The sequence below is a fragment of the Myotis daubentonii genome, chromosome 2 (assembly GCF_963259705.1).
Source record: "Myotis daubentonii chromosome 2, mMyoDau2.1, whole genome shotgun sequence".
Lineage (NCBI taxonomy): Eukaryota > Metazoa > Chordata > Mammalia > Chiroptera > Vespertilionidae > Myotis > Myotis daubentonii.
In genome coordinates, this window is record NC_081841.1 from 194,853,290 (window position 1) to 194,876,212 (window position 22,923).

Below are 22,923 nucleotides of genomic sequence, written 5' to 3' on the forward strand. Positions count from 1 at the left end.
CAAGGCTGTCCTCACTCAGGTTGTATCTGACTCATAATTCAGGGTCCTCCTCCAAGAGGTCTTCCAGTATCTATCATTCAAGAGCTCAAATACAAAAATGCTTTACGTTTAAACAACAGCAAGCAAGCTTCGCCAAGGGAGAGGAATAGTTTCCTAACACTGTGTGTTAAAGGAGCTGCCAATTTCTCTCCTGAACAGCCTTGCAGTCCATTTGTATAGATAGAGCAAACATTTACAAACGTCATGTTGAATACTTAAATAAGAACACAAGGCAGCATCAGAAGCTGAGGTAACAGCATTAGAGGTAGGACAAGCCTGGAGATGATCAACACCCTTTGAGTGCATGCTGAGTGCTACACATTTAAAGGGGAGAGTGGCCATTATGTGTATAGACTCACCCAATACACAAGTTAATCTAGGTTGTTCTTTCCAAAAATTCTCCCAACCCTGGCTTGGGCTGCTCTTCTCTGCTCTGCTACAGCAGGGGGTGGGGAGGGGAATGGGCTTGCCAGTCAATCAAAGTCACTGGGAAAAGGGGTAAGGAGAACATTGTTCCCAGTGTTTGAGATGACCTTAATTTGGAAGAACTTTAAAAAAAAAAATCTTAAAACATTATCCTCTATGCAATCTCATTCCTTTCTCTTCATCCAATCTCTTTACAGGATGAGATAATCCATGTTACATCTGTGGCACTACCCAATCTGAACATGCATTTGAAACCTCCTCTCCAGTATGCCTGCAAGCCATACAGAAAGCCCCAGGACACTGTGCCCATCCCTGTCCGATCACTGCCCACACAGACACCTCTCACCCCACGGGGCCAGTGCCCATCTGGCACCAGAGGCCTCTAATTCCCTCCAAACCCACTCCTTCCTCTATGCACAACCCCGCCTGGCCCGGCTTTGCTTGGTCTCCTCACCCACCCTGACCAATGCTGACCAGCAGGAGACATGCATCATTACTGCAGGCCTGCTGGCACACACATGTGATGGCCTTATGTTGAAGGCCTAACTAGGGAGCTGGACATCAGTGCACACAGAGGCAGGGTGGGGACAGAGTCATTGATGGCCTGGGTAGCACATCCACTGTCATGGGCACCGGAGAAGGCCCAGGGCTAACTTTAAGTTGTCATCCACCTGTGGTTCCCAGAGTGGTTGCCAGGTCACCGTGCTCAGCTCGGAGTCCATCTGCAGATGGATAATGGTACTATCCTTCCTCCTAATCACTCAACCCTGGCACTTCTTATAATTAACCATTATCTGGGGAACTGCTCCTTCTCCTCTCCTGCCATCGGAAGGAGCTCTGGCCATTAACAAGTGTCCTCTACAAAGGAAGAGGGCTGAGCTGGAAACACCAGAAAAAGAAGAACCTGGAAGTGGGATGCCCTCCTCTCATTGCAAGCTCATCGGCACCAGCACCAGAACACAGGATGCAACAGGACAGAGAGAAACCAGCTTCCGCAAGACCGTCAGGCCTCTTCCCTCAACACATCCCATATTTTCACTCAGAAACACTGCTCATGGGGCAGAAGGTTCGCATACTAGCACCCCTTGTTCAGTAGTATTTGGAACAGTGTATATTAAGAGGCAGCCAAGCCATGAAAAGCAAGGACATTCCAGTGCAGAGCACTGATTTGCACCAACGTGGTCTGGTCGTTGTGGGTTTAAAAATGCGCACAACCTAGCCACAAAGCTGCAACCCCAAAATGCAGGCCATCAAGGTGCACAGAAAGGGACCCTGTTTTTTCCTCCGTCTGTCCCCCCTGCCCCACAGTGACCAGACAGGAGATGGCCGCTGATGGCATGGACATGGCCGGGGCCTCCTGCCTCTGCTCGGTGGGCCCTCCTGGGATATGTTTCCTCCATCCACTCCAGTGAAAGTCCCACTTAATCTTCATGGCCCATGTCAAGCGTCACTGCCTCTCTCATGCTTTGCTGCAAACTAAAGCCCCTCTCTGGGCTCCCTGGCATTTCGCCCAGTCCTGCCTCTGTCCTGTGCCCACTGCCTCCTTGTGCCTTTGCTTTGTGCAGACACGCACAAGATGACCTCGCAGGCTCTAAACCTTGGAGGCCAGGGATGCCTTACTTTATGTTTCTATCTTCAGAGGTGATCTGACACCATGCAGGAAGTGGTAGTCACAGGGACACAGTAGATGACCAATAAACACTAGATTAATCAAGAGCCAAATCAATGTGCAACACAGAGGCACATCTCAAATCTATCATTGTGGGAAGGCGCTGCCCCAAAATGCCACCTTCTTCCCTCCGGTGGGCACGGGAGAAGCCCCTGCACATAAGTCCACCTCCCACATCAGAAAGAGTCTTGATCAACAGATTCCAAAAAACCGACACAAACCTAAGTAGATAAATAACAGAACAAAAGAGAGCTGAGGAAAATAAGATGCAATCTGGAATGAAATATTTAATTCACCCATGCAAAGAAATGTAATATTTTGCGGCTTGTCTCATAAGGCATGGACATTTTTCATGGTAGAATGAGAGCACTACATTCTATACTTGGTGATTTCCTATTATGCATCAGAGTCTGCAGTTTCAAAAGGGTACATGATTACTCATAATTATTTCTTCTTTTCTTCTTGACTTGTATTATTGGCTGATGAACTCTTGAGTTTCTCATTGAATTCCTTTCTTTTATATAATAAGTCTGGCATACGGCGACTCCTCCAAGTTATACATAATCATTCTGATAGGGGTTATAATGACCTGAGAAAGCTAGGGTTTCTGCTGGAGATTTAATTTCTCTAATTGACTTGCATTTCCCAGAACTGCTGGATTAAAAAATGATGGAAGATCTTGCTCTCTAATATGATTTACTCCAATACATACTTCTTCCCACCACTGCAAGGAAATTCTCTTAACGTGACACTTCCCACAACAACCCTTCATTTTAAAAAAAGCACTTAAAATTTACATAGGAACCAGTATTATATTCAATGTATAATTTACAGTTTTAAATCTAAGAGCCCTAAATATTAAAATCGCTTATGAATTCTACTTACTGAAGACATTTGAATACAGTAAAGGATTTAAAACAGGCAATTTGAACAATTAATTTAGAATTTTCTAGATTCTGAGCTTATACAAGGCTCTGTTTTAGCAAGTTCCTTTTGAAAAGATAAACAATTGATAAGTCATTGGCTAGACTACCAAAGAAAATGAGAACTCAAATTAATAAAATTATAAACAAAAGAGACATTGCAATTGGTAACACATTATTGGACAAATCAATAATGAGCAAGCAGATTCAATCAGTAGTCAAAAATCTCCCAACAAATGAAAGCCCAGGACCAGATGGCTTCACTAGTGAATTCCACCAATCCTTCTCAAAACTCTTCCAAAATATTAAAGAGTCCTCAAATAACATTGGTATGGCCAACATTGTTTTATTATAACACTAGAGGCCCGAAGCACGAAATTCATACAAGAGTAGGCCTTCCTTCCCCCAGCTGCCAGTACTGGCTTCCCTTAGGCCTCCGGCAGGCACCCAAGACCCAGGCTTCCCTCGCAGCCCTGGCTACCACGGAATGACATCTGGAAGGATGTCCGGTCTAATTAGCATATTATGCTTTTATTATTATAGATTGATGATATGTCATAGGAACTTAACTCTTATTTATATCAATTAGCCTATGGTACAATTAGTTTTCTTATACATTGTTTCACTTAAAGTCACAGATCCTCTTGATGACATTGAGGACTTACTGTGTGTAGCTCCAAGCACATGTCTACCTCAGCCAGCATTTCTCAAAGTGGGAGCCATGGATCACCTGCATCAACATATGGAACTCATTCTAAATGTTGATTCTCAAGCTTAATCTCAGGCCTATTGACTCAGGAATGTGCATTTTTAAAAGCATCCCAGATTATACAAAGCACACTTATATTTGAGAACCACTGAGCGAGAGCTGTAACCTATGATTAACTAAAGCTTAATATGGAAAACTCTGTGGAATAAGAATCAGATATTGAGAACTGATTTATACTGCTTTCTTTGGTACATATTTTTACCAAAGAGCTTATAAAGGAATATCTACACTAATAAAAGGGAAACATGCAAATTGATGTCACTCCACTACGCCCATCAGCCAATCAGAGCGACTATGCAAATTAAGCCAACAAAGATGGTGGTTAATTTGCATATGCAGGCACGGAGTGAAGATTGAAGACTGAAGACTGAAGAGGCTTGGAGGAGAAGCCAAGCCTCACCGCAGCCACAGCGGAGAAGGCTTGGTTTCTCCGCTGTAGCCGGACCAAAGACCTGGGTCCCGGGTGCCAGAGGAAAACTGGTGCCGGCAGCCAGGGGAAGGAGGGCCTATTGCGCAAATCTTCATGCAATGGGCTTCTAGTATTATATATTATCACACACACACACACACACACAGAAATGAAAATTTAATGAAACAATATTTATCCTTACTACTTATAGCTTCTATCCACTCTATTTCAATTATTTTGTAATACTGAGCATAACTTTATTTCACAGCTTTCTAATGAATCACAAACTTCAGTTTGCAAAGCACTGATTTATAGCAATCAACTGAAAAGTAAAGCTCAACTGAGTGAGCATAAACTGAGTGAGTGAAACATTGCACAGTCATCAAAGTAGATTTTTAAAAGATATTCTTAACTATACACTTAGCTGCATTTAGAGCAGTTTAATCACAATACTGATACCCAAATGAAATAAATTTCATTTAGACTGATTTCATATCTCATTACTTTCAACTAACAACTATGGATTTTAGGATGGAGTACATTGGAGTGAAGATTTTAAGGCGTGAGTCCTGGAAGTTCACAGACAAGCTTCAGATCCTGGCTCTCCCAGGTGTCAGGTGGCAGCCTGAGTAATAACCTCACTAAGCCTCAGTTTTTAAAATGCAGCTAACAGCCTCTACTAGTATCTTGTAAGGTTGCTGTGAATATTAAATAAGATCCTCCATGTAAATAATAATTATTATTATTCAAAGGTAAGATGCATGTGAACAAGAGTTATACCTTTTTAAAAGAATGATAAAGATGACTTTAAAAGCTTCTTATTTAAGTTTTCAACTGGATTACTATGGACTCAGGCTGGCTGCAGAGAGTGGGGCATTCCTAGGAGATATAGTCTGATCAAAGCAACACAATGGAGGGCGTAGGACAGGCCCCAAGGCATCAGTGACATCAATACTGCAGATATCACCAGTTAACGGAATGAGGACATCCACAGAGAAAAATGGGGTTCCAATAAATGTTGCCAAGATTTCTGTAGCACCTCTTTCTTTAAAGCACTGGTCAATTTAGTCTCTAACACGAAGTTCTCTGCTATGGGTAGATTAACCCCTAGAAATTTTTCAACATTTTAAGTAAAGGATCCCTACCACTTAAATGATGTTACTTTTCTTGATCAGATTCTCTTCATTCTTTGCTCACCAAGCAACCTGCTGATTGAGAATTCAGCTTGTCAGGTAATTTGAAATGGTGAAAATGCCTTTCCTAATAAGCGTCCGTAAGCATTCTAGTCATTTGAAAAGGTATTTCCCATAACAATGTCTAAACAACCTCGCTAAGCCTCAGTTTTTGAAATGGGGCTAATAGCATCTATCTTGTGACACTGCTGAGAGTAGTAAAGATCATCCACGAAAATAATAATAATGATTATTATTCAAAGATAAGATGCATGTGAATAACAGTCATACCATCTTCAAAGGATGATAAAAACGATTTTAAAAGATTCTCATGTAAGTTGTCATATATATCATCCATCAGACTTGGGTAAATTTGATTATATGTATCTATCAGCAAATGTCTGGTCATCCTTTGCTGTCCTGGGAAGGTGCCAGACCTAACAGGACTGAGGGTCACCTGGAGAGCTATTTACAAACACCTCGGAACGGGCAGCTGGCTGCCATCAAGGCCTCTCCTGGACAGCCCCTGGCGTGGACCGCCACTTTCTCAGACAAAAGCTCTCAATCCTGGCTGCGTGTTAGAATCATCTGGGAAACTTTAACAAGATCAACTCCCAGGGATGGATAATTCCAGAGACATTAAAACCTATCCACAGTGCAGAGGACACGAATTCTAATAATTCATGCTCCCCATTCCTAAGCAGAGGTGAAAAGGATATTGCAGCCCATTGCAGTAGAGATATTTCTATTTCACATTTAGGATATTCAACTATTTTATTCTCTTTGATCTCCCTTCAACAGAGGCCGTAGCTTTAAGCTGTTACTGGTTTTAAACTCTTAACTCGCAATTGATTTAAAACAGAATTCAGCAAACTTTTTCTGGAGAGGACAAGAGAGGAGAGAGTTTACGCTTGGCGAGTCATACATTCTCTGTCACAACTATTCAATTCTGCAGCTGTGCCACAAAAGCCACCATAAATAGTATATAAACAAATGAGCATGCCTGCATTCCAACAAAACTTACAGAAAGAAGTGGTGGGCAACATTTGGCTAGGGGACTGCCTCAGAATGGTTGAATAAATATAATTAGCATTCTGTTCTTGTGCCCATTAATACAAAAATAGTAAAAAGCAGGAAAATAAATACAGAGTGCACCCAATCTTGGAATCTTATCCTTTGACTGTCATCCGATTACCATTTACCAGAAATTCAAAACAGAGGCTTTTTTTATATTTAGGCCATATTTTGAGAATCAAAAAGTCTTTTCTGTCAAAGGTATAGTTTAGATACTGACTCCATTTCCTTTTTGTATAAAACTCCATTTTGTAGCTTAACCTAGAACAGTGGTTCTCAACGTTCCTAATGCCGCGACCCTTTAATACAGTTCCTCATGTTGTGGTGACCCCCAACCATAAAATTATTTTCGTTGCTACTTCATAACTGTGATTTTGCTACCGTTATAAATCATAATGTAAATATCTGATATGCAGGATGTATTTTCATTGTTACAAATTGAACATAATTAAAGCATATTGATTAATCACAAAAACAATATGTAATTATATATGTGTTTTCTGATGGTCTTAGGTGACCCCTGTGAAAGGGTCGTTCGACCCCCAGGTTGAGAACCGCTGTTCTAGGTCCTGGAACAACCCCACCCCCTTTGCACCACCCCACTTGAATTAGTCATTCGAGCCAGAACCTGAAGCCACGCTCTTAAGCCAATCAGAGCACGGTGCAGCAAAGAGTCAGGGATAAAAGGAGAATGAACTTCCTGATCGGTGTGTCTGCCCATCAACTTTTTGATTGGCTAAGCACCAAGCCATTTTCAAGTGTCTGTCTCATTCCCATGACACCGTTTAAGAGCATTTCTAACAATTTGGACCTATTCAGACTATTTCTGCCACTACCACCCTGTAAGCTTCACTTATGGAGAAACTACCCTCCCACCCCCCTCCGATTACTCAACTGAAACCCTGCAAACACCCAACACAGGGAGCATGGCGGTACCATTCCAGCTTCCTCACTAGTAGAAAATGCCATAGATGTTTATTTATTAACTAAATATTTGTAGGGGAAAAAATCCATCTCTGCTGTTGTTAAACATATTTATTTTCCTAACAACTGATCAATGGGGTATAAATATAAATCCTAAGTCTAAAGTTTTTAGTTAAATAATTTCTGTTCAACCGAATAGATTTAATTAAGGATCCTGCCCAGTCATCACTTCCTGCTTCCCTCTACTCTCTCAATATGCATAATGAATGAAAATCAGGAGGGTGAGACCACTGGCTAAGTGAATGCCATCCAAGCATGGCTATCACTCTCAGCCTTACAAGCCGTGGCTGAGATGGCGCTGACTGCACGGCCGTGCCCTCCCCAGTTCCCACTCTGCGACATAAAGACCTCAAACCTGCAGTGCTGAACGTGAAGACATCCAACCATGCGGAAGCCAAAGAAGCCCATGCTCCCCACCCTGGCTGTTCACAGCAGTTTATCTCAAAGTCAAAGTCAACAACACCCTGCACAGTGAGCACCAGTGTCAGGCAGAATTCTCCCACTCATGGCCAGCAACCAACCAGCCTCGCAGATAATGAGGATAATAAGACAAAAATCAGAGTTTCAGCCTTGGCTGTGTATGAGCTCAGTGACCATAATTCCTGATTATGGCTCCACGTCGTACTTACCTGGAAGTGTTTTCAAGTATTCCCTTGACCTCATTCATTTCTTCTTTCCCAAAGTAAACAACGGTGAGATGAATTCTCCCATCCTGTTGGATGCATGTCTCCCTAGAAAATAAAACATGTGTATGTCTGGACCTGTTTCCACAGTAACAGGAAAGGCCCAAGCAAATAACCTATTTTTGTAAAGTGCAAAAGGGTCTTAAAATAAGCTTGACCATCACAATGACCTGTATTTGTATTGATTTTTACCAAGAAACAATGAGATTTAAATGTGCAGTTTTGGTCAATGGAAACTTAAAGGCTACAGGTCCAATCTACCATAGGCCTAGCCCATTGGGACACCCAGTGCCATGGGAAGGGCACTGATCCTACCCTTCTTTGCCATCAGAAGTCTATGAATTAAAGAACACGCAAATTCCATTGTACAGATGAGCAAGCTAAAGCCCAGAGGGGTTAAAACCAGAATCCTTGTCTCTGACTTTGCTCTTGTGTGCCAAACAGTCTTAAAGACTGAACGTGTAAAGGTAAAAACATTTTTCCATTTGGGACTCGAGACACTCTTGGGAACACCCAGTGGCGTGACTGTCCAAGGGAACGATAAGGCATAAGCACAGCTGCAGTCTGTCACCCTTCCCAAGCAGACACACTTACCTTCGCTACGTCCCCATCTCTCCTCTCTGTGACTCTGTCCCAGGCACCAGGCACCTCATACTCCAGGGTCCCGGCAGCCCTCTCAGTGCCGGGCCTCCGGCTCTGGACTAGTCTACACCTGCTGTCCCCACTAAAGCTTGTTATTTGCCCATGTCCTGCTCTCTCAATGGTAACACCTAGTTTCTGTGTAGCTACCACAGTATGATCCTCTGCTGAGCACTTACTTCATCTATGTTTAGTGTGTGTACATGTATGTGCAGATATGTGTAGGTCAAAGTATATGTGTAAATATGTGTTTAGGTGTACATGTCTGTGTATACAGACGTGTGTGTGCGCATAATTTTACAGGTGTTTTCTGGAAGCATGTTAATGGAAAGAATCTACTGGCAAGACGACTTTTTGTGCTATCTTGATATTTTGCATGTCCTTCCATTTTATTCCTTTTGTCTCTGTGTTAGCTACTTTCCTTAACCCCCAAACAACAATCCATATCATAGCGTTCTGGAAATCTGTGTGCTCTAATTGCAGAGGCCAATTTATTCGATGCATTTTATAATGACTTCAAAAAGGAGTGATTGTCTAGCTCGGGTGGCTGGGAGAAATCCAAAGAAATAGAAGATACAGTTCCTCACCTCAAAAAACTTACATAAGAAATAAAATAAGCTCAAATATAATAAGGACACCTCATGGCATTGATAAAAAAATGTAGCGAATTCAGAAAGCACGGGAAATTCTGTGGGCTGGGGCCTTGAAATATGGACGGGGTTTAAAACGGTAGAGAGGAAGAAGAGAATTCCAGGTGGGAGAAATCTAAGGCACGGTGACTAGTACATTGACCCTGGGCAAGAGGCACACAGGGTTCTGCCTGCTCACAGGCGTGGTTCTGAGAATTCTGTTTATTTCCTGTGGAAGAAAGGTAAGAGCTGCCTCTGAAATCCTGACTGATGGCAGAGCTCCTAGAAGCAGACCCGGGACCAAACAGAGGCCCCGGATGTGGCAGCTTTAATACGCAGAGCTCCCTCGGAGCCCCAGTCCCTGCAGACTGAATCATCACCTCCCGACAATAAAATTCTCTGTAGGTAAATGATCCCTCCTGCACACTCGCCAGGTAGAATGAAAGCACGCACACAGCGCCAAGCACCCCAAAGTCTGTTCTTTAAAGTGTCTGCAGTTGGAAGAAGTCCATCCCAGAATCATAGAGGGTCAGGCGCTGAGCCTGAATAAAGAAGCATTCTCATGTGTGTGTTTCCCCTCCCGAGGGATATCGTTACTGGCATTTTAAAATCCATTCAAAACACTTCCTGTTTTCAAGGAATAGAACAGACACTTTGGACCTTTACTGTCCATTCACCAGCTGAGGCTTCCCGAGCAGGCAAAGCAGAATTTGTTCAGAGGTGCACTCTGGGGTTCCCTGCCATTCATTCATTTATTCCTTCCTCCATTCAACAAACAATAGCCAAACAAACAACAGGCTGTGTGCCAGATGCTCTACCAGGGGAGCTTAAAAATGAGTCATTCCTGCCCTTGAGAAGTGCTCCTCTTGTTCATGACTGAAATTGTCTGTAATGCAACAAACAAATGCTTGATGAGAGAAGGAGCAGAGTGCTATGGAAACATCGCTGTCTGTCTGAATCAGCCGTGGGCAAACTACGGCCAGCCCGTTTGAAATGAATAAAACTAAAAAAAAAAAAAAAAAAAGACCCTACCCTTTTATGTAATGATGTTTACTTTGAATTTATATTAGTTCACACAAACACTCCATCCATGCTTTTGTTCCGGCCCTCCAGTCCAGTTTAAGAACCCATTGTGGCCCTCAAGTCAAAGAGTTTGCCCACCCCTGGTCTGAATGGTCTTGTAACATTTGTATTTTTCAAAGAATTCTCACTAGACTCCCACGATGTGAATGAGAAAGAGAGTGTGTGTGGATGACTGTACATGAAGCTGTCTGTGTTTTGCTGTAATAATTTGTACCTGGACACAGCCTGCCTGGATCCCGCGAGCCAGTTTGGTTGTGCAATGCATTATTCTCATTGTGTCACAAGTAAGAAGAACAATCATGCATGGCCCTGTTGGGGAACCAACTATCCAGTTTCCCTGGGATTCTCCATGTTTTAGCACTGAAAGTCCACACCGCAGGAAAACTCCTCAGCCCCAAGTGACTGGGACAACTGGTCACCCCACCTGCCTTTTCACAGTGCATTGGAAGAAAAGGACTGCTAAAGAGCTACAGTACAAGGCAGGATGGAATGACGCAGTAACAGTTGAGTAGTCTACAGGGCGTTTACCTTTTAAAAGAAAATGCTTTAAATAGATAATGCTTTAAGTAAATTAACTTTGAACAATGACAACTGCAAGCCATGTACCAAAATGTGGAAAATGGCTAAGGTCTTGCTACCACTAAATGACCAATGAAAGGCACATACACCTATGCCTAAAACATCACAAACAGGAGGCCAAGGAAAGAAACAGACGATTTTATTTTATCTTCATGTGGCTTCCAGCTCCAGCAACTGCCTCAGAAAGAGGAGCTGGAGAAGCAGCCGGGGTCGGGGGAGGGCAGCCCACAGGGATGGCTGCTCTGGGGAGAGACAGGATCTCCAAGTTTCACTTCAGGATCTCAGCACATCAGGTGGAAAGTAGAGAAGAAAGGTGGAACTAACCTAATTGTTCTTTGTGAAGTAACCCTTCCAAAAAGGGTGTACGTGGCAGAACCAAAGGACAAAAGACCATCACATTGTCAAGATCCACCATAAGAACGGAAAAAGGAGAAGAGATAAGAGATGCCGATAGGCAGATGACATATCTTATACATGTCTTCCCTTACATGCACACACCTTTAAATACAGGAACAAAGCTTTATCTTTTCTCTTCTTTTGGACTTATGGGAGTTGTGGAAAGAGCTGCTGAAGACAACACATAAATGAGTTAAGAGAAGTAAACAAATGGGGCTGATTCTCTCTGATGCTCTAGGCCTCAATCCTTGACCAAGGGCCCATTCTGAGAGACAAATCATCTGCCCCTCACGGAAAAGATCCATCCACAGTTGGGTCGGGTGAGCCTGGTGCAACTCCCAGATCCATACCAGGACTCCGAAGAGCCACAGAAAGTGGGGTCCTCCAACACAGGCTGCACAAAACCCCAGCTGAGTTCTTCTCTCTGCTACATGTTCTTTCAGACTACAAATGAAGCAAATAGAACAGTAAATGCCCTGTCCGCAGAATATCGCTGGGAGCGGGACACAAACAGTTCTCAGCCAAGACGTGAAAGTAGCCAAGAAGAATCCACTCTGACATCAGAGCAAAGAGGCCGGATGGCCCTGAGTGTGCCACGCAGAAGAGGGATGAAAACAAACATCACACCTACCACATTTCAAGAATAACAACAAAATTAAAGGAGGAAAGAGAAAGAGAATTAAGGGTGAGATAGCATTCAAAAAGCCAATGAAAAACCAAATCTAAAAGAAGAGATAACTCAAACAGAAGAAAATGTCTTACGAATGTTTCACACTTTCTTAATAAAAATGTGAATTCCATTTTTTAAAGTTCAAAGAGGATATGACAAAAACAACAGTTCCTAGGCATATTCTATGCTCAGAAAACACATTGATAAATGGACAAAAAACTGAACAGAATAATTAAAAATACCAAGGTACAGAATAGACTTATCTAAAAATCAAATTCCTCATAAAGAAAAGGCTTATGTGAAAACAGATAAAATACAAAGGCATTAAAAAAACGAGAAACAAGTTAAAAAATTGAGAACACCCGAGAATATACAATTGTGCCTGCAAAACAGAGAATCCAAACAAATGAAGCGGGACAAGTACTCAAAATTAGAGCAGCAAAAAAAGTTCCCTGAAACAGAAGAATTTACACAGCAAAATAGGAAACTGAATTATAGAGAAATCTGAGAGAACACAATAGACATTGACCAGAGACATATCCTAACTAAACTATTATGATTCAAGACTAAAGAAGGAATTCTTTGGACATTCAGGCAAAAAGTAAGTCATTTTCAGAAGAGACTAAAATTGTCCTAACACTTCTTCATGGTACCATTAGATGCCAAAAGAATATCTACAAAGTCCTGAGGAAAGAAAGTGTCCCCCAAGAATTTTAAGTTCGGCCAGGTGACACTTAAAGCATCAAGATAATAAGCAGACATTCTAGTCCGAAGAACGTATGATCCTTCTTCAAGGAATCTCTTGACCATGAAATACAGTCAACCAAGGCCTCAGAACTGAAGAAGCTATTGTTGGAGAACTGCTAATGAAAACACTGAGTCCATGTAAGTACTGGAATTGTAGTTATAAAACGGGATGTAAACGCTGCAAACCCTGAGAAGGTAAAAGTAATACAAAGCTGAAAAAATTGGAAAATGGGACACAGGAGAGGAAGGAAGCATCACTGTGTTGATTTTCTCTTCTTGTTGTAATTGCAACCAATCCAGTCTAAAATTAAAAGTATTATGTAGTAAAAATTACATAATAATTCCAATCTTCTTAGTTTTGAAAAATCACTTTTGCAACTTTAGAGGGATCTCTTATAGTTGAGAAACCCTTTCTTAAAGATCAGCAATTTCTTCTATGGTACTTCAGATTCTCTTCCATAAATTTAAGTAAGGTAAAATTTAATTATTTAATTAAAAATAGAACATGCAGTATATCTCATGTTGAATTAAATTATTCCCAGCTAACAAGTTATTCTTTTTTTTAAAAAAAAACCTTCATCCAAGGATATTTTCCCATTGATTTTTAGAGAGAGTGGAAGAGAGAGGGAAAGACAGAGAGAAATATCGATGAGAGAGACACACATTGGTTGGTTGTCTCCTGCACGACTTCCGACCAGGCCTGGGCTGGCGAAGAGCCTACAACCAAGGTATGTGCCCTTGATCGGAATTAAACCCAGGACCCTTCAGGCCACAGGCTAATGCTCTATCCACTGAGCCAAACCAGCTAGAGCAGCAAGTTATTTTTTCATCTGCAAATATACAAAGAAAGGCACCTAGAACAATATTCAATTAATATTAAAAATGATGAATTTGGGGAGGCAGAGTCAGGAGTGAATTTGTAAATAATTTAATCCTTGTTGTGTCCTATATTGTTTCAAGGTCTTATAATAGCCATGTATCACTTTTACAAACTAAAAAGTCATGTTTAAATTACAAAAGCAAAGAACAACCCAAAACCTGTCACTGAATTTTTAAACAAAATATATGGTAACTATTTATAAGACAGAGAGAATCCAACAGGAGTCAGTGCCTACCACAGCTAATAATGGGGATGGAAGGGACTTCATACTGACAACATCAAATACTTAATAAACAGCCCCTTACATTTCCTCCCAATACTTTTTATGGTCATATTACCTGCATTTAAATATTTAATTGACTGGAATTTACTCTGGGTTTTGGTGTGAAGAATCACATGTAATTAACTGTGCTAAAGCCATGCACTGGACAGTTCATCCTTGCTGACTGGCTTGAATCACCACCTTTACTGAGTTCTCACAGAATTAAACAGCCTCAGGTTTGAGTGCCATCTCTCACCTCATTTTTTCAGAGACGTCAGTACACTCAGAACCTGGGCTACAGAGCTAACTCCCTACTCAGGCTTCTGCTCAAGTGTTCTCTGTCCTGGGCTGCCTTTCTGGGTCCCACTGTCCCTTGTGTCTACTTCTGCTGTAGCTTCTAACTTCCTATGAGTAGATCTCCTCTCCACGAAGGCAGGCGCTACATCTCCATCTCCTCTTCTCAGCCCTGCGTTTGGCGGAGCTTCAGGCACACACACAGGCCGCCTAAATATCCACCCCACCCCCACGTAACAGGTCTTCCGACCCGCCCCCCTCCCGCCTACAGGCAACAACAGGCATCTTAAGAGTGATAGTCAAGGAAAAAGACCCTAGGATTTTTGTCTGTTTTTAAAACATTGACTAGAACTACATTTTATTTTACCCTCTCAATTGTGGTGTCTTGTGAGCTAATTTATTTACTTTTTTCCAACAATATTTCCCTTCTAGGTTAATTCCTTGTAATACTCATGACACTAAGGCAATATATATCTTACATATATTGTGCTATATATGGCAGTCATACATATCTTACTATTCAAGGCTTCCAGGCCCTGGGGTCCTAGGCTGAGGACTTGGCCCTTCACTGAGCAGACATTCCTTTAGCACAAGCACTACCTTCCCAAGCCCAGCACACTCAGAGACTAGCCTATGTGCAGTGAAGCAAATCTCAGGGCCCTTAATCTGGCAAGTGCTAGGCAGCTTCCTGGCTAAAGGAACTTACTATGAGCTAGTCCTAGACATGGGCACACCTGCTTCTGGGAGTAATGATTTGGCTTAATGCCTAGTGCCAGCCACAGGTTCAGTCCTTCTAAGAGAACTTAGAAACACCAAAGGGAGACAAAAGCCAACACCACAGTCACTTCAGTACTAAAGCCAGAAGAATGTGGTCAACAGTCAAATGATGGTGCCCACAGGGGTACTCTACAAACTGGAGATGGACGGAAAGATCGGTGCACCCTACTCCGAATGATACCACAGAAAAGACAAAGGGAGTTATCATGGCTTTCTGCAAATATCTGAAAGGCTATGACGTTTAATAGAAAATGAATTTGTTCAGTCCTTTCTTCAGACCCACTGTGTAGAAATTACAGGAAGGTGGACTTCAGGTCCTAATAAAAGTGAGCTTTATATCTACAGCTGGTCAACATAAAGACAGCCTACCTTTAAGTAGGTACTTACCTGGCATACACGCACATTGCATAGAAAAAGCATATGTCAGGAGTGCTCTCAAGGATTCTGAACTAAGGGAGAATTAGACCAAATGACCCTCAAAAGTCTCTTCTAAGACTACTGAATTCTGACCTTAAAATTTAATTAGAAAAGGGTTCCTCTTCAAATGTAAAAATTAAAAAAAAGAGTACATTCACTATCCAGAATTTTGAGAAGTATCAACCATACCTTTATATGAAGCATTACTGGCTTTGAATAATGTGAATTTAATGATAAAAGATTATAAAAATAAGTCTGATCTTCCAGCATTTATAATTAGACACCTATGACTTACTATCGTGTGTGTGTGTGTGTGGCTTGCTATCTTTAAAACAAGTTGGCTAAGTAAGTTAGCTGATTAACCTCGACCAGTAAGTGAATGTAGCCATAACAGCTTATAAGCTCCAACACTGCACAAGGCTTTAAAGACACATAAGTAAAACAGCATTCCTGCATCTGAAAATAAAACCCCCTTAGTCTTCTTAGTCTCCTTGAGTAACTACGGAAATGAGTGCGTGGAAGTTTCTCGGCACGATTCTAAACTTAATCTCGGGAGACATAGATTAGAATAAAATATAGATTCTGCCTCCATCCACTCCAGCCACTGCTAGAGCAGGGCAGCAAATGAAGCCAGCTTCCAGCACAAGTCCACGGCCGTGGCGCCGGCCTCTGAGAGCCTGGGAGAGGGCCCACTCTACTGGTGCGATAGCATGGCCCCTGTCGGCCCCAGACCTGAGCCCAAACTCAAGTTACAGCTGAACGCCACAGGCGGAGGCCTTCTCTGTAGATCCCGAGGAAAACCCAGTCCTTCCCAGGTTCCCTTCCGAAGGTACAGCTGCTTATCCGGCGGTTCTCTAATTGCTTTAGGGAAGGGCAAACACAAATGATAAAGGTGATGTGAAGAAAACAGAGTTGAACAAGAAGAGAAAGGCGCCTTTGTCCTCGGCGGGGAAATGAGGGAGATGACGGGAAACGATATCAGCACTTAACACGCACCACGTGGGGGAAGATAAGCAGGTGCAAACACACAAACCTGAAATTCTGCATGAACTGTCGGAACTTGTCCACCCTCCTTGCCAGCGGCACGATAATGTTGATGAGCGTGTTGGCCATGTTGAGTTTTTCTTTTTTTACTTTCATGATAGGGCCAAACGGTCGAAACAGGACAAGGCGTCTGAATTCGTGCTTGTGGTCCCCTTTGAATGTGAGCTCATACAAAGTGCCTTTATCCTTTTCTGTGCGGTAGATCCCTGTTAACAGAAACACGAGAAAAGACAGTGTTTTTTTAATAGCTGAGATCTAGCATAAAATGCCTTTTAAACACATACACGCACACAAATTAAATTACAATTAAACCTCCACCTCTAATAATTATGAGAAAACTCAAAATGCTGCCACTTTCAAATATCCCCAAAGAAATCAAAATGCCATTAATTTAAAAATCACAGTTATGAAGACTTCATAAAAACATGGGGGGGGGGAGTCTGTAATGTTGGAAACGAAACTATATTTTAGACACATTAAAGAAAGGACTATAAAGCAATATGTCTAAATAAAACTGGCTATGATGCAGAGTGGGATTATGTGCTTTTTCTTTTCTGCTACGACTACCTTCATTTTCTGCAATATGATTTGGTAAGTATAATTATCATATTTAATTTAAATACTATGTTAATATTATCTCTTAAAAATCATAGCCATTTCAGATGAACTGACCAGAGTGATCTCTTCAAGGTAACGGGGAGTGGCTTGGGGCTGCTGCTATGGGTCACCTGGCCCTCTGGACGCTTCTGGAAGCGTTAAAGCAGAAAACAAAATACCCAGCACCATGGCAGGCACACATCTTCATTTCACATCGTCCTTCCTACCCCTGAGAAGCATCATAAGTCAGTGCTCCAGAGCAAGTCTACTTATGGACCCCCCCCACCCCAAAACTGTGCTCCACCCCATGTCACTGTTCCTGAAACTCCACAGTCTCACTTGTCGGGTTGAAGATGTGACCCAGCATCTATCTCAGCTCAACTTTCAGGGTGAGCCTCCCTCGGGCCTGGCCCACCCGAACTCTCCTATCTAGTGCACACAGGCTCCCGGGGTGCCTACGCTCCACGGCCTTCCCAATATCGCCGGTATTATGGCGTTTTTCCTATAGTTAAAAAAAAAAAAAAAGTCAAATTCAATAAATCACCAGATAAGCTTCCTCATCTCTTATCTGTGATTTGCCATGGTTTTTTTTTTTCCATGTCCCTTCCTTCCTCTTAATCCCCACATCAGCTAGAAAGCACCTCCCAGTCTTTGAGCAGCTACAAAAGCAAGCTTCCAGGGAAAAGTTCAGCCCTAGGGTCAGCTCCAGTTTTCAAGGCCTCTCCCAAACCACTTCTCTGTGCTCCCTCCCTCTCCCTCCCTCCTCTTTCCTTTGGTGGGAACCACAGGTCTTTAGAAACACGGCCAAGTTCTGCTCTCTGTTCTCTGCCTCATAGGAGCTTTCATCCTACACCCCGGTTTATAGCCTCTTTGATCCTGTCCAGAGCTTGGATCTCCTTCAGGTGCGACAGAGAGGGCTTTGGCATTGCACATTTTCAGTGTCATTTCTCACAGCGGCCCCACGGGCCTGTCTGGAGATGCAAAACGTGCAGTCGCCGGCAGTGAGCGTGGTGACGTGGTGACTGAGGGCCTGGCGCAGCCACAAGGAGGGAGTCCTCTCGGGAGCCCTCCTGGCTTCCCCGGGTGCCGGGCAGGCTGCTCAGCAGCCCTCCAGTCAGGGACTGGAGAGAAGTTCTGCTGCGCTCCTGCTAGAACAGATTTCAGAGTCCCTGCAGGGGCCCCTCATGGAGAAAAGCAGGAGGTTCGTTTCTGAAGAAGCTCCAAGGGCCTCGGCGAACATGGGAGTGGTCCCCTTCCAAGCCTGTGGCGTCTCTGGGGCAACTAGTGCCCATTGAGGAAACGGGCTCGTCCCCCACCGCTAAGGTGTCTACACAGCTGGGCAAACCACCGGCTCCCAGGGTCCAAACCAGGTTGGCTGAGTCAGAGAGGATTCGAGTTTGGTAACAGTATCTGCACAACCGGAACAGGCCTGCGGGCTCGGCGGCTGCGTCTCATCAAACTTCTGTTACTCGTGTCAGCAAGCGTCCCCTCTCCACACAGCAGTAAGCGGGGGGAGGCTGCTGACAGTTTAACGTGCAGATAAAAATGTACACTAGCCTGCGATATTTTTTTTTTAACGGAGTCATTTTCTTTCTCAGCACCAGGATAAGAATCATTCATTTTAAAAAATCTAAGTCCCCAGATCTGAAAACACAGGTAGAAATATACACAAACCCGTGTCAAGAGAGGACACTCTATTTATAAAGAACCCAGAGAATTGTAATAGTTCTTATTAATGGTGATTCTTATAACCCTGTCGGGAGGGCTGCCTCTGGCGAGCCTGTGTGCCCGCCGATAAGTGTGTGGCGGGCGGCCTTTGTTCTGGTTTCCGGGCGGGGCACTCCGCTATCAGGCAGGCCAGCACGCCCAGCCTAATCTTGCAGCCACATTTCAGCTGCTGTCTCATTGTCTTCCACATCCTATGCCCTGAAACAGTTATTACATCAACTTTTTAGCCTATTTCCCCACACTCTGCCTAATTAAGTTAATCTTGGTGTAGAAATCTGATTGTAGATCCCTTTATTCTATCTATTTTAAATAAGTTATTTAAAACTCTCTTGCAACCTATCTCCACTAAAACCCACACCCAGCCATCTGCTCACTCCACCCAAGGGCTCACGATCCCACACCTGGACACAAATAGCACTCAGTCTTCCTGTAACGCAAAGGACAGCCCCTAACTGGACCCTTGCACCTTCTAGAAATCGTCAGTGGTGGAAACACAAAGGGACCGAGAGAAAGGGGCAGAAGCATTCTGAGGCAGGAATGCTTTTCTCCAAGGAGAAGCTGGCACGCACAATGGCAAATGCAAAGCAAACTGGCCACACAAACACCTTCCCTGTAATATTCTGTGGGATTTTATCATTTTTATACACTATGCAAACGGGAGATCAAAATGAGAACTTTGGAACTAGCTCACATTTTGGTTTAGACACACTAACTGGCACCTTCTTTTCCCTTCTTTCCCTCCATCTTACTTGGAGTTTGGTGTTTCTGTTCCCTGTACAAGTATCGTTGGTCCTACCCTACTCAGGGGATCCAACCCCTAGGATGGTCAACTAGGTGAGGATACTTCCACGTATCCAAGGTACAGCTCCACGGTCTGCTGCAAATGTCTATGCCTTCAATAAACAGGGAGCGAACTAGATGCAGGTCCCCTCTAAACATCCTATCTTCAAGGTAGGACCTCAGAAATCATGAGGTCAAGGAGGTACCACTGCTTACCCTTATATCCTTGTCCTCTCTCCACATGAGGGTGCACAGGTTGTGGCCAATGCTGCACCGCTGAGCCCAAAAGTGTCTCCACTTTCATCCCTGCCTTTCCCGCCTTCCTACATGGAGCCTAGGTCTCCCAGCTGGATCACTGCCATCTTCTGAGGACCATGTTCCACTTCGTGGGCCCAACACATCCTGCACGTATCCTTTGATCCTTAGCCTCCTGGAGTACCACTATCATCCTGCTTTCCCCTGAGCTCAGGAGCCCTCACCAGCGTCCCAAAGCCCACAGAATAAAGGACCAATCCCATGGCCAACTTTTAAGATCTTCCTTAACCCAGCCTCATGTAAAATCTGGGCCCCAGTCAAGGTGGTTTATACCGAGCACAGACAACTACTCCTTCCCCAAGGAGAAAGTGGAACCCTCTTGCAATGCTGGCGGGAATATAAAATGGTGCGGCTTCTGTGGAAAACATCTGGTGGTTCCTCAAAAAGTTAAACACAGAATTATCATAAGACCCAGCAATTCCACTTCTGGGTATGTACCCAAAAGAAATGAACACAGAGACTCGAACAGATACTTGCACACACATGTTCGTGGCAGCATTCTTCATAGTACTCAAGTGGTGGAAACAACCCAAACCTCACCAACAGATGAGTGGATAAACAAAATGGGGATTATACACACAATGGAATATTAGCCTCAAAACGGAGATTAACCAAAGAACTTATATACATATATGCACAGCCCATGAACAAACAATAGTGTGGGGAAGGCCTGAGGAGGGGGCAGGAGCAGGGTGAAGTGGGTGAAGAAAGGGGGAAGGGAGGGAATGGGACATCTGTAATATTTTCAACAATAAGGATAAAAAAGAATGAAATTCTAATACATGCTACAACATGATGAACCTTGAAAATATGTGCTAAGTGAACTAAACCAGTCACAAAAAGATAAATACTGTAGGGTATTGTAGGATTCCACGTACATGAGGTACTTAGAATAGTCAACCTCATAGAGATAGAAAGTAGATTGGTGGTTACCAGGGGCTGGGGGAGCAGGGAATGTGGAATTAGTGTTTAACAGACATAGCGTTCCTATTGGACATGATGAAAAGTTCTAGAAATGGTACTGGTGAGGGTTACACAACAATCTATATATATAAAACCCTAATATGCAAATAGACTGAACGGTAGAACCAAACAACCGGTCGCTATGACGTGTGCTGACCACCAGGGGGTGCAAGCGGAACATGGCGGGCGTCGGCAGCAAGCGGCAGAGCGTGGAACATGGCGGGTGTCAGCCGTGGCAGGGTGGTGGAGCAGATGAGAGGGGGGTGCCAGACCAAGGCGGGGTGCTGGTCGCTGTCATCAGGGTGAGCCTCTGGTGGTTACTGAAAATTCTTTGCTCCCACATGCCGCGGTCCCGCCCGGCACTCCCACCCGCTATTGGCGCAGGCCCCTCTTGCACCTGCTGCCAGCACCCGAGCTGCCGCTCATACCCGCTGCCAGTGCCCAGCACCAATCCTAATCACTCGGCGCCGTCAGCGGGTGCAAGCAGGGCTGGCGCTGTCAGTGCGTTGGAAGCGGCACAAGGAGCAGGGCTGCCGGCAGATGGGAGCGGGGGCTGCAGCGAGAGGGGTCAGGCAGGCCCACAGAGGATGGGCCTAGACCCGCCCCTGTGCCCACCACAGCCTCCTGGCCCACAGTTCCTTTCAAGGCGCATGAATTCGTACACTGGGCCCCTAGTGTGAATATACTTAATGCCATGAAATTGCACACTTAAAAAGAGCTTATAATGGTAAATGTTATGTGTATTTTACCACAATAACTACTCTCCTATGAAAAGGCCTTGCACTTTCTCAAGACACACTTCCTCACCAGTCAGCCTTTCTAATTCCACCCTCCTAAATCTGCCCTCCTCCTCTGGGAAGATTCCATGACGCTCTCAATCCAAAGTGGTCATTCAATCTCCAGATACTTTAGTGTAAGGGCTTTCAAACTCTTCTGTGTGATCTACGTTTTTGGCACATGACAACATTAAAGGATAGCACCTAATCCAGCCTTCCCATTTAACAGATGAGCAAACTGAGACCCAGAGAAACTGTGGTTTGCCTGCGTTCACCAGATCTGCTAATGACTGACTAGAGCATACTCCTATGTGCAGTTTGCTCCTTAGATATCACTTTAATATGCAACATCAGTAACTCAGAGTGTAGAAAAGCAGGGACGGAAGAAACAGAAGTCAGAATAAACAACAGAATGTCTGCAATAAAGTCTTACTTCATTTACCCACAGATAATCTTCACATCCACGCTTAGGGCTTTTCTTTTCTTTTAACACACAATAGTAACAGTTGCTAAACAACAATCATCTGAATTCATAGTCTATAACACATTCAAAGTAGCACATTCTGAAAGGAGCTGCTTTCATGAAAAAATACATTGCTTCTAAGAAAAAAATAAGTATGTCGGAAAAGAAAATCTATAACAGGCAGAAATGCAGACAGTAGTAAATAGTGGCAGGTCACCTCCTGACAGCAGGGGAGGAGGTAGATCATCATCAAAGAGAAATTTAAATGTCTGAGATAATTTAATACAAAGTAAATCACTCCACTCGTGTAAACTGCCTTTGAAATATCACAAAGAGCATATACCTACTTACTGTGTTTCTGCAAGAGCACATCATCCTTACCCAGTTCAAAAAGGGAAACATGGAAATACTTGAGAAAGATCTTACTCCACAAGAATGCTTCAGTTATCTAGAAGATTCTTAGGTGGAATATCTCATTCCCAGATCACACAAGATAAATGAGACATAATTACAGTGCCATCTGTTGTCAGCTCTATTTTCTTAGAGAAAGTAGCTGACATTCAACACTTGTGAAAAGAGATGTTCTAGGCCTTCCAAATGCTCAGACACTATAATGTAAATAATTTCTCCCCATTAAAAAAAAAAAGTAACCATTTCCAAGCTTTCTCTCACCTGCAGGGTTATAGACATGTCTGTCCATACCTTGCTTTCTCGGGCATCACAGTGCATCTGGGCA

At 43.4% G+C, this 22,923-nt stretch overlaps 2 protein-coding genes across 3 annotated transcripts in view; one reads left to right on the plus strand and one right to left on the minus strand.

The window, feature by feature from the left end:
- Window positions 1-22,923, plus strand: part of SH2D4A (SH2 domain containing 4A) — a 482,539-nt gene that overhangs the window by 72,365 nt on the left and 387,251 nt on the right. The window lies entirely within an intron of this gene.
- CSGALNACT1 (chondroitin sulfate N-acetylgalactosaminyltransferase 1) overlaps window positions 1-22,923 on the minus strand; it is a 76,533-nt gene that overhangs the window by 16,824 nt on the left and 36,786 nt on the right. Inside the window, exons 2-3 of one of the 2 annotated variants that reach the window (XM_059685249.1) lie at window positions 16,555-16,771; window positions 8,095-8,196 (exon numbers count right to left, since the gene is read on the minus strand). In XM_059685249.1, the coding sequence (XP_059541232.1) occupies window positions 8,095-8,196; window positions 16,555-16,771 (319 nt within the window). The remainder of the gene's footprint in view (window positions 1-8,094; window positions 8,197-16,554; window positions 16,772-22,923) is intronic. The other variant, XM_059685250.1, reaches the window with a different exon arrangement.